The 14,765-nt window shown below is 46.7% G+C and overlaps 1 protein-coding gene across 3 annotated transcripts; it reads left to right on the plus strand.

Moving 5' to 3' along the window:
* The first annotated feature begins 558 nt into the window (after window positions 1–558).
* POLR1B (RNA polymerase I subunit B) lies at window positions 559–14,646 on the plus strand. Of its 3 annotated transcripts, none has more exons than XM_039569509.1 (15): window positions 559–691; window positions 765–932; window positions 2,781–2,927; window positions 3,767–3,899; window positions 4,915–5,051; window positions 5,517–5,740; window positions 6,465–6,636; window positions 7,557–7,728; window positions 8,528–8,809; window positions 9,393–9,526; window positions 9,964–10,134; window positions 10,733–10,889; window positions 11,503–11,699; window positions 12,090–12,343; window positions 13,158–14,646. In XM_039569509.1, exons 3-15 carry the CDS (start codon window positions 2,808–2,810, stop codon window positions 14,035–14,037), a joined length of 3,033 nt encoding a protein of 1,010 aa, XP_039425443.1. In that variant the 5' UTR covers window positions 559–691; window positions 765–932; window positions 2,781–2,807; the 3' UTR covers window positions 14,038–14,646. The 3 variants fall into 3 exon arrangements, with proteins under 3 accessions (XP_039425443.1, XP_039425444.1, XP_019148391.1); XM_039569510.1 differs by lacking the exon at window positions 559–691 and adding an exon at window positions 1,795–1,904 and having other exon boundaries at window positions 914–932; XM_019292846.2 differs by lacking the exons at window positions 559–691; window positions 765–932 and adding exons at window positions 1,238–1,322; window positions 1,795–1,904.
* The last annotated feature ends 119 nt before the right edge of the window (window positions 14,647–14,765 follow it).

A 14,765-nucleotide genomic window follows, 5' to 3' on the forward strand; every position in this document is an offset into this window, starting at 1 on the left:
GGTTCGGGGCGGCGGGGCGCGGTTCGGGGCTGGGGGCGCGGTTCGGGCTGGGGGCGCGGTTCGGGGCGGCGGGGCGCGGTTCGGGGCTAGAGGCGCGGTTCGGGGCTGCGGGGCGCGGTTCGGGGCTGGGGGCGCGGTTCGGGGCTGGGGGCGCGGTTCGGGGCTGCGGGGCGCGGTTCGGGGCTGGGGGCGCGGTTCGGGGCTAGAGGCGCGGTTCGGGGCTGCGGGGCGCGGTTCGGGGCTAGAGGCGCGGTTCGGGGCTGCGGGGCGCGGTTCGGGGCTAGAGGCGCGGTTCGGGGCTGGGGGCGCGGTTCGGGGCGGCGGGGCGCGGTTCGGGGCGGCGGGGCGCGGTTCGGGGCTGCGGGGCGCGGTTCGGGGCTGGGGGCGCGGTTCGGGGCTGGGGGCGCGGTTCGGGGCTGCGGGGGAAGCGCCCCCGGAGCGGCCGGGAAGGGGCGGGGCCGGGCGCGCTGCGCACGCGCGGGAGGCGGCGCGAGCCCGTCACGCGGCGGTCCGTGCGCGCCGCTGGCCGTGAGGAGGAGCGCGCGGCATGGCGGGCACCGCGCTGGACCCGCACCCGGCCCCGCACCGCCTGCGGCCGCCGCGGCGCGGCGCGACCCAGCGCGACCTCACCAGCGCCCACATCGAGTCCTTCAACTACGCCGTCAGCGAGGGCGTCTATCGCGCCGTGCAGGTGCGGGGAGCGGCGGGAGGCGCGGGGCCGGGCCCTCCCGCGTCCCCGCCGCGCTGACCCGGTGCCATTGCAGGATGTACCCCCGGTGGAGTTCGCGCTGAAGGACACCCGGCTGGCGCTGGCGCTGGTTGGGGTGTCCATCGCCCCTCCCGCCGTGCCGGCCGGCACGGTGTGCCAGGAGAGGAGGGTGTTCCCGGCTGAGTGCCGCGGGCTCCGCAGCACCTACCGCGGCAGGATCACCGTAAGTGCCCGCGGCCCACCGCCCCGCACACGCGTGTCCCTGCCCCGGCTGAGCCCCGCTCACGCATGTCCCCGTCCGGCGGGGCGGCCCCACGCCGCGGACCGCGGAGCCGGCCGAGCCCTGTGCTGTAGTTAAAGGCCGCTTCCCGGTTCGCCGGTCTCACGGGGGCTTCAGGGAGCGCTGCCCCGCGTGGGTTCTGGGGTGTTGGTGATGTGTGGCCTCACTGTTTTTCCCCACACATCAAGCTTGTCGTGGTTCCGGCCCCACTGCCCTTCTTTCTGTGTCACATTTCTCCCTGCAAGCAGCCAGCCAACTTGGAAGACCATGGATGGAGACCCATGTCATCCCAGGCAGCAGCATCATCCAGATCTTGTTTCTGCAGGAATCCAGGTTCCAAAAGCAGCGTTGCTCACATATAGAAGTCCAGAGCTATAAATCCCTCTTGTTCACAGGGTCATGGATTTTCTGAAGTGCTTTGAAATTTGCCTAGAGAGGAAGCATCCCCAGCAGATATTTTCCTTTGCACTGTGAAAAGATTGCACATTGCTATTTTCTACTAAAATTGTGTAGTTGCATCTGAGCTGATTGCTTACATCAGGCACCTGGTGCAAGGGAATGCTTGCTTGGAATTTCAGCTTTTTGCTCGCTTGCTTTTTTCTGTTTGTTTGTTTGTTTATAAGCTGCACACCTTACCGTGATAAAAGCCACTCTTAAGTACAGTACCTTATCTGAAAATGAAAGTGGGGCTGTGCAGGTTGTTCATAGCTGTATTCCCAGTGGATCGTAGATTTCCCTGAGCTAGGGATGTTTTTATTTTTCTTACCTGAATTATTTCCCATCTCTTTTTTTTCCCCACTGTCAGTCTTTAATTATTTTTGGAATGTTTGGAGCAGTTGGACAGAACAGTTTGCTGTGCCTTGTGCTGAGACAGGTTAACCTCTCCCATTCCCTGCCCATGCACAGCAGAAAACAGTGAGTAATCATTCTCTGTTTCCACCGTGCTGCTTTAGCTCCATATCCCTCCCTCAGTTTCATCCCTCAGTTCCTACTGGCCCAGGGTAAGAAGTGAGCCCCAGTCTGCTAAGCAGCTGTAGACCCTTAGTCATCACTTCAGGTGCAGACCAGACTGCAGCAGTCTCTGTGTAAGGATGCCCCGTGGATTTAAAGGGGCACAGTAGCATTTCCCTTCCCTTTTCCAGTAATTTCTAAGACTCAATTTACTTATTTTAGCTGTTGCCAGGTGTTGAACCCACGTTCTCGTATTGCAGTGCCGGTGTTTCTTTCCTGCAGCTCTTTCAAAGCCCGTCATTCTGCATGTAAAGTTAGTTTGCTCCCGCAGTTTTCCTGCAGACCCACTGCCAGAACTTCTTAACAAATTTTCTTTCTCAGTTTTCAAATCACTCATGAACGTGTTAAACGAAGAAACCTTAGGAAAGATTTTGTCAGGCCTGTGGTGTGGATGTCCTTTCAGTGGGCACTTGCTCTCTTCTACTTTCAACTGTTACCTTCTGAGGTTTCCTTTCCTATCCTGTGGCTGCCTTTTTTTATTTAGGCTGCTGTTGAAGGGTCTGAAAGGCAAAGGAGACCAAACCAACCTTGTTCACTCACCTAGCAGCTTCTTTACCTAGCCCTAGACTTGTGTGATATTCTGTAAGCCCGTGTTGACTGTTTCCCAGAGTGTAATCTTTATGCATGTATCTACTGGTTCTTCTTTTTATTATTGCTACCATTTTACACTGATAGAAATCTGTTCAGCTGCTTGTGGTTATGGGAAAGGTACGGTTAATCTAGCAGGAAATATTAAAAGGGTAACTTAACTTGTTTCCTGTTCGTGTTGTATCGTTTTAGGCTGACATCAGCTGGTCAGTGAATGACATGCCACAAGGGACTATCAAACATCCCCTAGGGCATATTCCAATCATGGTGAAGTCCAAATTGTGCAACCTCTATGGTTTTTCTCCACAAGACCTTATGCAGCATCATGAGGAGGAAGAGGTAACGGGGATTTTGTGGGTCAGGAAAGTCCGTGTTTCACCTGAGCAGTCTGTCAGGTCATCTCCTCTTTTTGCAGGGCTTGGTCATTTATATTTTGTTTCGTTTGACTTCCCATTTTCTCTGAATGCACCCTGTTTATGGTGGCTCCATGAAGCAGCTTGAGAAGTTTGCAGCCGTGGCTGTTGTTGAATACAGAGATCTGTTTGGTGCCAATACCTACAGCTTTGGCATAGAACCTGTCAGCTGCTACCCAGCAACTGAGGGTGCTGTGAAGGGGACTGTGGAGAGAAAGATTTGGAGAACAGGCTTTGAAAGAGACATTTTCATTTCCTGTTGTCTTCTGCAGCTTTTTTTCCCCAGTAGCATGTTAGCTATCTATAATTGAATACAGAATTATTTAGTGCTGCATTTTGCACTCACTAAAAAAGAGAGAGCAAACTACAAAAGCAAATCAGAAAAGTAAGCTTGTATGTGACCAGAAAGAGATCTTTTGCTCTGAAGATCCCTCTGGTTTATAAACTCAAAATGAGAACTTCAGAACATTTATTTTAAAAAGTTAATGTCAGTTACTCAAAGATGTTCCATTGACCACAAAGGTTTTTGGGGTATTTTTTCTTCCTTTAAATTGTGGAACATCACTTTCCTTGCACTCTGCTACATTTAGACTTCCTAAGTCCCTGGTAAGGAGTGCAGCCTTTCCAAAAGCAGTGCTGAACCATGTCTTGCTATTTCCCATTCAATGTTTGGTTTCCTTGGATAATACAGGCATTTTTTTCTTTTCTCCAAATGCTGGTTCTGAGTTTCTAAGCATATTAAAATGGTATTTATTCTCCTGCCAGGAAATGGGAGGCTACTTTATAATCAATGGCTTAGAAAAAGTAATCAGGATGCTGATTATGCCCAGGCGAAACTTTCCTCTTGCGATGACAAGACACAAGTGGAAAAACAGAGGCCCTGGTTTCACAGAGTATGGTAAGCTCAGCAGTTTCCTGCAGCATCCTGGTGACACCTGCTTGAGGACAAACAGGAGTGACCATCTGTAGCTGAATTTTGGTAGTTTGTTTTGTCACAGTTCTTGTTTAATGTTAATATTTTTTGCTGCATGTAAGCATGAAGGGTAAACACAGCATGATGGTACAAGCAAGAAGCAGGGGCTTGCCTTGTGGGAGCTGTCTGAGCTGCTCATGGGGAGCGAGGAGGTTTTATTCCAGGCCTTGCAGTACTTGTCACCTTTTGTTCTGTGGAAGGTGTAGCTAAAACCCCACCTTCAGTACAAGTCAGTGTAATCCCCTGAACTCGTTTCACTGATTTTGTCCATACTTCATGGTGGCAGATTTAATTTACATGAAGCAGAGTAAACTGGGTTCTTGGCTGCATCTTCCCTTCGTATACTCAGCAAAACCAGTTTAAAATTGAATTAAGCCAGAAAATGTTAAATAGCATTTTAAAGTCAGGTGTTGCCAGTTGCTGATTTGACTGGACATGGTGCTTGAGCACACACTGTAGTTCCACACTAGTTTATTTCAAGGCAGTGCCAGATTAGATAGTCCTTTTTTTGTTTTATTTTTCTTTGTCTTGCAGTGGATAGCGTGGAGCAGGACCAGGAAAAACTGCTGCAGCACTGCCACCCAAACACAGAGATAGGAGCTCAGTTAGGAAGAGTACTTGTGTGTTACTCTATCCTACAACCAGAGGTTACAAACAATAGTTGAGGCCTGGGTCTTTCCTTTCCTAAAAAACTTTCTGCATCTTCCAAGTCTCTCAGCAAGTGTGCTGGCTGTCCTGAGACACTGCCCTTTTTGGCTAGGAGCTGAGTTGAGCTGGTGTGTTTATTTGAAGTGGCACTGAAGCGAGCCATCTGCCTCATGTTCTCAGCCATCAAGTGCCAAAGTTTCTCTCATTAATTGTCTCACACCTGCTTGGACACATCACACTGGTGCAGCCACTTGGTTTTGTGCAGCTCATGCTGGTGTTGTGATTTTTGCAGGGGTGGTGATGCACTGTGTCAAGGATGAGCACACTGCAATAAATATGAACCTTCACTACTTGGAAAATGGCTGTGTCATGGTGAATTTCATTTTTCACAAAGAATTGTTCTTCCTCCCCTTGGGATTTGCTCTGAAGGTAAGCAGTGAATGCTTATGCTTTCTATACTAAATAAATACAGAAGTTTTGCAAAGTATTTTTATTTTAAGTAATGAGAAGAAGCTAATTCCACTTGAAGTATTTTCAGTCAGCTTTCCTGTTGGAGAAAGGACATCCAAACTGTGTAACACTGAAATGGAACACTCAGTCTGCAGCAGAGGAAGTGTCTGCAGGGACGAGATGAGGGGAAAGTCAAACTCTCACGCTTTTGTGGGGTTTTGCTAATGAATGGTCTGGATGGAGATCATTACCGGGGTGTGAATATCCCCTGCATTACTCTCTAAGCGTTTCAACCCCACAGCATTTTCCAGTTTGTACTGTGGAAGGGCATTTCCAGAGCACTGAAAACCTAAATCGTGGGGTGCCTTAGTTCTTTAGCTGTATTTTATAGACAGATGTTGTTACGACCTTATTCTTCTGATCTGATATGCTTCTGTCTCTCAGGCATTAGTTAATTTCCCAGACTACCAGATTTTTGAAGAGTTGGTAAAAGGAAGGGAAGATGACACCTTTTATGTGAACTGTGTTACTGAGATGATGAGAACGGTGGTGGATGCCGGCTGCTTGACACAGCAAAACGTCCTGGAGTACCTGGGAAAGAGCTTCCGAGTGAAACTCAACCTGCCTGAGTGGTACAGCAACGAACAGGCTGCAGATTTCATTCTGAGGTCTGTATGTGGGTGTGATCCAGTGTCACTGTGTTGAATTTATAGGCTTACGTGAGAGTATTGTGATGGAATGTATTTTAATGGATTGACACAAATAGTCCCAAAATGGTTTGACAAGAGGGTGTCAGTATTTAGGTGGGATTTTTGTGATGTCAGTGATGAAGAGCACAAAGTTTGAGGAAGAGAAAGTTAAATCTGGCTCTGTGACTGCTTGAGGCACCATTTGTTGAACAGAAATACTGAAGTTTATTATCAGTTTCACACAATCTGTCAACTCTGAATAACTTTTATCTTTTAAAATGGTGGAAAGTACATGCTTTAAAATAATCTTCCATAAAATAAGTTAGAAGGCAATGGAAGAATTGGTGTTAAGGCTATCAGTGTGGCAGACATTCAACTAAAGAATTTATTTTTCTGGTAAAGTAGGTGTTTCCTTTTCCTCCAGCTTTAGGAATTAGGTGCTGTTTTCCTTTTTTGTTTGTGCTAGAGTGTTGCTCAGCCCACAGTTTTCCATACATGGCTTGGTAGTAGTGGAGATTTGGAGTTTCTGTGGCAGGACACTGATAGAGTTAACAGAAATGTTTTGTAGTTTACTTCTACTTGCCCTGTTAGGATTTTTATCAAAAAAAGAAAAAGGTTTACAGTTATTTAGGAGAAACTTGAAGAACATGAAGCTAGCACAACGAGATCATAGTAGTTGTCCTCCTTCTTTCTCTTACTTCAGCAATTGTATCTGCATTCACCTGACCAATAGAACTGAAAAGTTCTACCAGCTCTGTATGATGACCCAGAAGCTCTATGCTTTTGCCAAAGGGGAGTGCATGGAGGATAACCCAGACAGTCTCATGAATCACGAGGTGCTCACCCCAGGACAGCTTTTCCTTATGTTCTTAAAGGTAAGGTCATGGCTCCCGCATCTTTAAATTTCTTTACGGATCAGAAAGTTGGTAACACGCTTCTGACTTAAAACAGCTAACTTCTAATCTATTCCAATTCAATTTATAGGAATACCTTATTTTAGGATGCTGGGAGGAGAGTAGTCCTGTTCAGAAGCTTGACTGTCCCATGAAATTCACTGTGGAATAGTAGTTCTCATCCCCAAATAAGATACTTTCCTGAGTTACTATATAATTCTTTAATCTTTCTTTTCCCCTTCAGCCAAAATTTTCTTTAGCATTGTTTTGTTGAAAGACTGTCATAAACTCTCTACTATGTGAGTGGTTTGAAAATGAATTTGGGGAAGCATTTTAGTGCTGTGTAGAACAGCTACCAGGAACCAGAAAAAGTTGCTTTCCTGCCTCGCCTGTCAGATCAGCAGGAGAGTGAGTTAGCCATCCCTTTCTTTGAATTCTAAGATCCTAAATAGTCTAAAGCTTACAGTAGACACAGTGTATATATATATATATGTATATATATATATATATATATATATGTATGTATGTGTATATATATATCCTTGTGGTCAGCTTATAGGTGCAGTTTCTGCTTTGGGTTTTGTTTGTGCTTTATGAAACTCTGTTATTGGACTTCATTTGCCAGACTCATCACCGCTCTGGATGGAAGTGGTTGCCAAGCTGCTGGGTGGGTGTTTTCCTTGCAGTTCTGTGTTGACGTGTTACCATCAGCATCTTGATAGAATGAAGTCAGTGTTGGAAATAAAACTGAAGAACTGTCGGTTCCTGAAAAGTTGTGCATCCTGCTAATTTCAGAGGAGTTCTGTAGCATGTGCAACTGATGTGCTAGATTAGAACTGAAGTTCTAATCTGAGCCTTTCCTTTCCTGTTTTAATTTTAAATCTCTCACTTTTAAACCGTAGGAGAGGCTTGAAACCTGGCTGCAATCTGTTAGGTTTGTGTTGGAGAAAAGAGCAGAAAAGGCAGATATCAGCCTAAATACAGACAGCCTGGTGAAGGCATTCAGCCTGGCCCCAGACTTCACCAAGCCATTTGAGTATCTGCTTGCAACCGGTAACCTGCGGTCTAAAACAGGTAAATCTGCAGGCTTAAGATGCCTTTTTTCTTTTTTTTTTCCTGTAAAACAGAATGAGGATCAACATAAAACTCAGCTCCTTTTATAAAACTGAAAACAACTGCTTGCAGGCAGACACTGCACACTGTAACCGAATTACTAAAAGGGGTTTGAAGAAGGGGGTGGTTGAGGAAAAAGATGAGATTCCTCCACAAGCATAGGCATTGTGCATGGTATAGAACAGGTTAGTTATGAAAGCAAAGCCTCTACCCAGATAAACAGTTGAAATGAAATTTAGCATTGTCCAAAACAGCAACTGTATTTTGATTTGTTTTCCCAAAGCTTATTTCTTCTTAGAAGCTACAATGTAAGACAGAGAAGGGGCATTTTTTAATCAGAACTGCCCCATTAGTCGTGTGAGCTTAAATGCAGAGAAACTGCTTTGCTGATGTATATTCAGATTTATCTGATGCTTCCCTGAAGTGTCTGGTCTGGCAGCATTGTAATGGAGTGCCCACTAGAAAATGAAATTAGATTAAAAACCTACAGAATTTTGGTAAAACATACCAGCAGCAAATTCCAAGTTGATTTACTGGCAGTTACTTCCACGTGTTTGTAAAACGAACAGCTTGGAATTTAAAGTCTCTAGGTCTCTTACAGGTCACTGAGTTGCCTGTGCACATGCACCTCCCTTGTTGGGATGCAGTGTGAGCATCTTTAGGGCTTGTCAGTGGAGAGTAAGAAACTGTCTTCTAACATCATCCTGTATTTGTTAAAGCTGGATGAGGTCCTGACATAAATCTCACCTTTGTTCCCTAGGGCTGGGCATGTTGCAGGACAGTGGTCTCTGTGTGGTGGGGGACAAGCTGAATTTCATCCGCTACCTCTCCCACTTCCGCTGCATACACAGAGGGGCAGCGTTTTCCCAGATGAGAACCACGACTGTCCGCAAGCTGCTGCCCGAATCCTGGGGCTTCCTGTGCCCTGTGGACACGCCGGACGGAGAGCCCTGCGGGCTGATGAACCACATGACAGCTCTGTGTGAAATCGTGACAGAGATGGTGCCCGTGACAGACATTCCACCCTTGTTATGTTCCCTGGGTATGTTTCAGTGGCCTGGTGGTTTAGTGAAGTGTTCTCCTTTCTTACCTCCCTGCCCTGCAGCCCCATGTCTGGGAAAGGTTCTCCACACAGCATTTCAGCACACTGTTCGTTTGAGAAAGTGAAATCAAGTTTGACCTGTACTTACTGTGCTTCTGCCTAGTGATAAATAGCACACTGCTTGTACAGGCACATCAGTCAGCCTTTTGGGGACTGCAGAATTCAATGTCAGCATCTCTCAGCTGTGTGCTGTAGAGTGAGGATGTTCACTGAAGCATGAGGAATTGCACAGCACAAACTCTGAGAAACTGGACTAAGCAGTAACTTTGTAATGACTTGGATTGCACTGCAGTTCGCTTGTGATTACCCCAACAATGAGAATCCTTATTTCAGTCAGAAAAATGGGGAGGGCAATGACATTCTAAGTTGTAAATGTTTTTTATTTCCTGTTGAACTGTCTATGACTTTGCCAAGAATTTTTTGATGTCTCAGAAAGTTCCTTGGTGTGAACTGAGCAGAAATAACTTCCGCGTTTTGTTTGCTTTTTTTGCCTGTTCCTTCCATCAACCCCCTCTTCCCACAGGTGTCACCCCCGTTGATGCAGCTCCAAGCCAGCCTTACTCAGAGTGCTACAGAGTTGTGTTGGATGGCTCCATGGTGGGCTGGGTAGAGCGGGAGTTGGCTCCCGAGATTGCGCAAACCCTCCGCCGTTTCAAGGTTTGTTGTCTTGTTTGAAATTGTTTCTTAGCTAAACATCCGCAATGTGCAGCGGTCAAAAGTAGGCATGTTTGGAACTTCTTAGGCTTACATTTATTCTATTTTTTTTTTTAATCTGACCCAATAAGTTATCTTTGGCTGTATACTGGTGTTGGAGTGTGCTTTTCTGTTTGGTTTTTTTTTTTTTATCCATATGTTTCACATGTTGGTTTATGAAGTTATAATTTTTGAAGGAACATTTTCTTGGAAAAAGTAAGATAAGACATACTCTGTCTTTTTTGGTGGAGGTTTTTCTAAAAGTATTTCTAAGATCTTTCCTCTGTGGCTTTTTATTGGTGGCTACGCTTGTGGTTGACATTTTCATGGTGTGACCAGGTGGATGCAGTTTAGTTAAACTTCATTTGTGTTTCTAGATTGTTATTTCTTTGCACCAACAGATAACACAAGAGAAGAGATTCCCTGCACGGGCAGAAGTGGTCCTTATCCCAATGACAGGAAAACCCAGCCTGTATCCGGGGTTGTTCATTTTCACTAACCCTTGCCGGATGGTGCGGCCTGTCAGAAACCTGTCCTATGGAAGGAATGAATGGATTGGGACTCTGGAACAGGTGGGGTTTGCATATTTCCTTGTTACAGAGGTACCTGGCATCACAAATGGGTTTGGAAAATGTTTGTGAAAGGAGCTGAGGATGGGGCATAAGGAGCTTGTGTTGAAGAGCTGGAATAGGTGACAAAAGGGGGTTTTTCACTCCTGCAAACTGATTTCTGGTAAATGTCTTAGCTGGGCAGCAGAGATCTTTTTGACATCTTGAAATCTGCTCTCAGTATTAACTTTGTGAAGATTGGAGGCCAAGGATTGCTATGTTGTGCCTACTGTGTCACCTTGTGTTACCTCATGTTCGCCAGATGGGCAGCCAAGCAGTGGAATGCTGGAGGGAGCTCATCCACTTGCAGCTATTGAAGTGGGAGACAGAAAGGAGAACACATTACTGCAGTTCTGTATTTCAGGCTTTCTTTCCTTGCAGCTAATCTGTGAGAGGTGGTTTACCAGCTGTCTGATTTGCCCTGCTAATACACTAAGGTGCAGACAACAACCACAGCTAAAACTGATAGACTGGATAGAAGGCCATCAGAGACAACTTTGTTTTGTTTCCTTCCCTTTAAAAGAAAGAAGTGAACAGGCATTATCCAATTTGATGTTTGCAGATCTTCATGAACGTGGCCACGCTGGAGTCAGAGGTGGTGCCTGGAGTGACCACTCACCAGGAACTCTTCCCTCACAGCATTTTGAGCGTGGTGGCCAATCTCATTCCCTTCTCCGACCACAACCAAAGCCCACGGAACATGTACCAGTGCCAGATGGGTAAGTGCTGTAGTACCCAATGCTGCAAGTCCCTGGGCAAGGGGATTAACACCTCATTAACACCTCTAGTATATTGAATTTCTGACAGTATTATCAGAAAGATATCCTTAAAACAATACCTCTTTCTCATACTTTTCTGCAAGTAGCAAAATGAATATGTTCAAAACTCAATTTCCTTGCCAGGATATTGATGCTGCAGAAGCAAATGCTTTTTGGCCTGGAAATATGTAACATGTGCCTCCCTGTGGGAGACGCTGGGGAGAAGACATACATATCCCCCCAAAAAACCAAAACAAAACAAAAAGCCACAAACAAAAAAAATCTCCAAGTAAGCAAAACCAGAAACACCACACCAACCTTATTGGGGATTTTGAAATTGCAGAAAAGAAAACAAAGCTGCAGAAAACAAAACAAAATTAGGTGTAGTCCTTATGAAATGCTGTGAAAGGAATTGAGTATTGTGGTTCATAGAAAATTATAGCCTGGCTTAGGGCAATTATTAAATTCCAAGGAGTTTAAGATTGATAATCCCTCTAAATTTGTAAGTATTTCCAGCTTTTTTCTTAATGAGATACATGGAGGAATAAATCCAAGTTTCCCTCCTTCCCTCCAGGAAAGCAGACCATGGGGTTTCCAGTTTACAACTACAAGGATCGCTCAGATAACAAGCTGTACCACCTGCACACCCCCCAGAGCCCTCTGGTGAGGCCCAGCATGTATGACTATTATGGGATGGACAGCTATCCTGTCGGCACCAACTCCATCGTGGCTGTCATCTCCTACAGTGGCTATGACATGGAAGATGCAATGGTAAGCCACCAGAAGGGAAAAGTCCTGCTGTCATGTGAAGGAATTTGAGTGGGGCACTGGGAGTAAGGGTGGTACCCAGCTGAGAAAACCCCACTTTCTGCCTCTGCTGGTCCTCACACTTTTTCGGCAGATTCAGCAGCACAGTGGTTAAATGTTGTTACAGCAGGCAATGCTGGAGGTACTGGGAGTAGAGCAGAGCTTCCTTTTGTCCAAGGCAGTGGCCTTCCAGCTTTGAAAAACACTGGGGTTACAGGAACCTTGAGCTTTTTGGAACCATGACCTACTGGGAGGCTTCAAAAAGACAATTTGATCTGATGCTTACCTTTGTAAATGTTTTCTTTTTTGAAGTTACTAGCAAGTCTTTAACAGGCTTTTGTTTCTCCTTTTCAGATTGTAAATAAATCTTCCTGGCAGAGAGGGTTTGCTTATGGAAGTGTTATCAAGGTGGAGAGCATTGACCTTTCCCTTAAAGCCAGCAGGGCAGGCGATAATTTAGTATTTGGCATCAGGCCTAGTGATCCAAACGTTGGGGAGAAGCTGGATGCTGATGGACTGCCTTTTGTTGGGTCTATCCTGCAGCCTGGGGACCCCTTCTACAGCTTCATGAACCTCAGCACAGGGGAGACCTTCACTGTGTACTATCCGTAAGTACAGCTGGCTGCTCCTGGCTCTGCTCACCCCGTGGGGAGAGCAGTTGGCCCTTTTCCTGCACATGTTCCCTTTTCCTATCATGTAATACTGTCCATGGCTTGACAGAGAGCATGAAGTTCATGCTGTAGGTGACTCCCAGGCATGTATCACATCTTCTCTAAGCCAGTGTGTGCTGCAGAGCTGGCTTATCCCAGGAGGATTTTTTTTTTGGTGATTGCCTGCGCTGGTTGCATGTGGACACAATAACAGTTAAGCTTGCAGCAGATGCCTGGCACATGGAATATCAGGCTGAGGGCTCATTTGGAGAAGGAGCACACACCTGAGCAAGGCGCTTGTTAGCAAAGTTTGTCTTTGCCTTCCCTGTCTGCTCTCAACTTCCCTCTCTACTAAAGAACTGAAGAGGATTCTTTATTTTGGGATCGCATCAGTGTGGTGTGAATTTATTGGTGGTAGGAAAAGGGGCTGCTGCCTTAACACAAAGGAAATAGCAGTGGGATGCAGTTTGTCAGATAGAAAGTGTGATACAGATGAACCAGGTTGAAATGATCTTATTTTTAAGCCATGGGTGGCACATTAGCTGATCACCTGAAAGTGGCAGCTGAATAGCAGTTGCAAGATGGGTCTGTACTTCTTTGCCCTAATTATAGTCTGAATTCCCTCACTACTGAGTAGTACTTTGAAGAATGGTGTTTCTCAGCTGTCCCAAGACACTTTATAAGTGGTTTAGGTTTTTTGCTTCATTTTCCTTTTGAAACTAAAAATTATTAGCACACCTGACACCTTTGCTGTGATTTTCCGCCTACACAGGAGTAAGGAAGTGGGCATTGTGGACAACGTTAGAGTGTGCAGCAACGACCGTGGCACCGGGAAGTTCAAGAAGGTTTGCATCACTGTGAGGGTGCCCCGAAATCCCACTGTTGGAGACAAATTTGCCAGCCGTCACGGACAGAAAGGTATCCTGAGCCAGCTCTGGCCTGTCGAGGACATGCCCTTCACAGAGAACGGGATGGTTCCAGACATCCTCTTCAACCCGCACGGCTTTCCCTCCCGTATGACCATTGGGATGTTAATCGAGAGCATGGCAGGGAAGTCGGCAGCCCTGCACGGGGTCTCCTATGATGCCACTCCCTTCACCTTCACAGAGAAGAAGTCTGCTCTGAAATACTTCGGTGAGACTTTAGTGAGCGCAGGCTACAACTTCTTTGGGACGGAGAAGATGTACAGCGGCATCAGCGGGGTGGAGCTGGAGGCAGAGATCTTTGTGGGGGTGGTGTACTACCAGCGCCTGCGCCACATGGTCTCCGACAAGTTCCAGGTGAGGACCACGGGGCCCCGAGATGCTGTCACCAACCAGCCTGTCAAGGGGAGGAATGTGGAAGGTGGGATCCGCTTTGGCGAGATGGAGCGGGATGCTCTGCTGGCCCACGGCACATCCTTCCTGCTGCAGGACCGCCTGTTCAACTGCTCCGATGGCTCTGTAGCCTACGTGTGCACAAGCTGCGGCAGCATGATGTCCCCTGTGCTGGAGAAACTGTCCCAATCCTCCATGACCAGCAGCAGGAGATACTCCTGCTCCATCTGCAGTGAGGTGGATGCCATTGAGGTTGTCCCTGTGCCCCATGTCTTCCGCTACTTTGTGGCTGAGCTGGCAGCCATGAACATAAAAACAAAGCTCAGCGTGGAGTAGCTTGGTCCTTGGCATGGTGATGATTGGAGGGAGGAGGCACATACCAAGTCTTGTCCTTGTCCTTGAGTTTCAGGTGTTAAGTCAGTTCTCAGGTTCTTCAAAAGAATTCAAGATTAATTTGATGTTTGTATTGCAACAGCGTGGTTGCCAAGCTGTAGGGCAAGGAAAAATTTTGGCTCTGTTGAACTTTGTTTGGACTTCCTAAAGGATCACCAGCTATTGAGATGTGTATGAAAATCAGGTAATATTGCTGCAGGGATGAAGAGGTCATAAAAAACAGCATGAGGTGAATGCTGGAAATCACAAAAAGATAACATATTTTTTTGTTTGAAAAACGTATACCTTAATGATGGGTTTGTGTTAAAGTTATTGTACATGTTCTGGGTTTTTTTATTTCAATACATGTGCCTTGAGTCATAAAGAAGGTGGCACAAAGTTCTGCCTGAAGCAGCAGCCTTGACTGCAAGTAACCAAAGTTGCCTGCCAGGTGTGTCCTGGAAGTGTTCAGTGTCACCAAGCCGAGCAGTGTTGGGGTTTGGGGGTTGTGTTGGTTGTTTGGCTGAAGAAGAATAAAGCAGAGGCATTTCCAGCCTGGCTCATGCATGTGCAGCATGGATACTGTGGGACTGGAGTTCGTCCTCCCCCTGAGTCCCCAGCAGCTGCCGCCCGGCTCAGAGCCAGCCCTCTCCAGACGTCCTCCGTTCCCCTCTGCCCACCGCAGCCAGCGC

This window comes from Corvus cornix, chromosome 3 (genome assembly GCF_000738735.6).
Source record: "Corvus cornix cornix isolate S_Up_H32 chromosome 3, ASM73873v5, whole genome shotgun sequence".
In the NCBI taxonomy this organism is placed as follows: domain Eukaryota; kingdom Metazoa; phylum Chordata; class Aves; order Passeriformes; family Corvidae; genus Corvus; species Corvus cornix.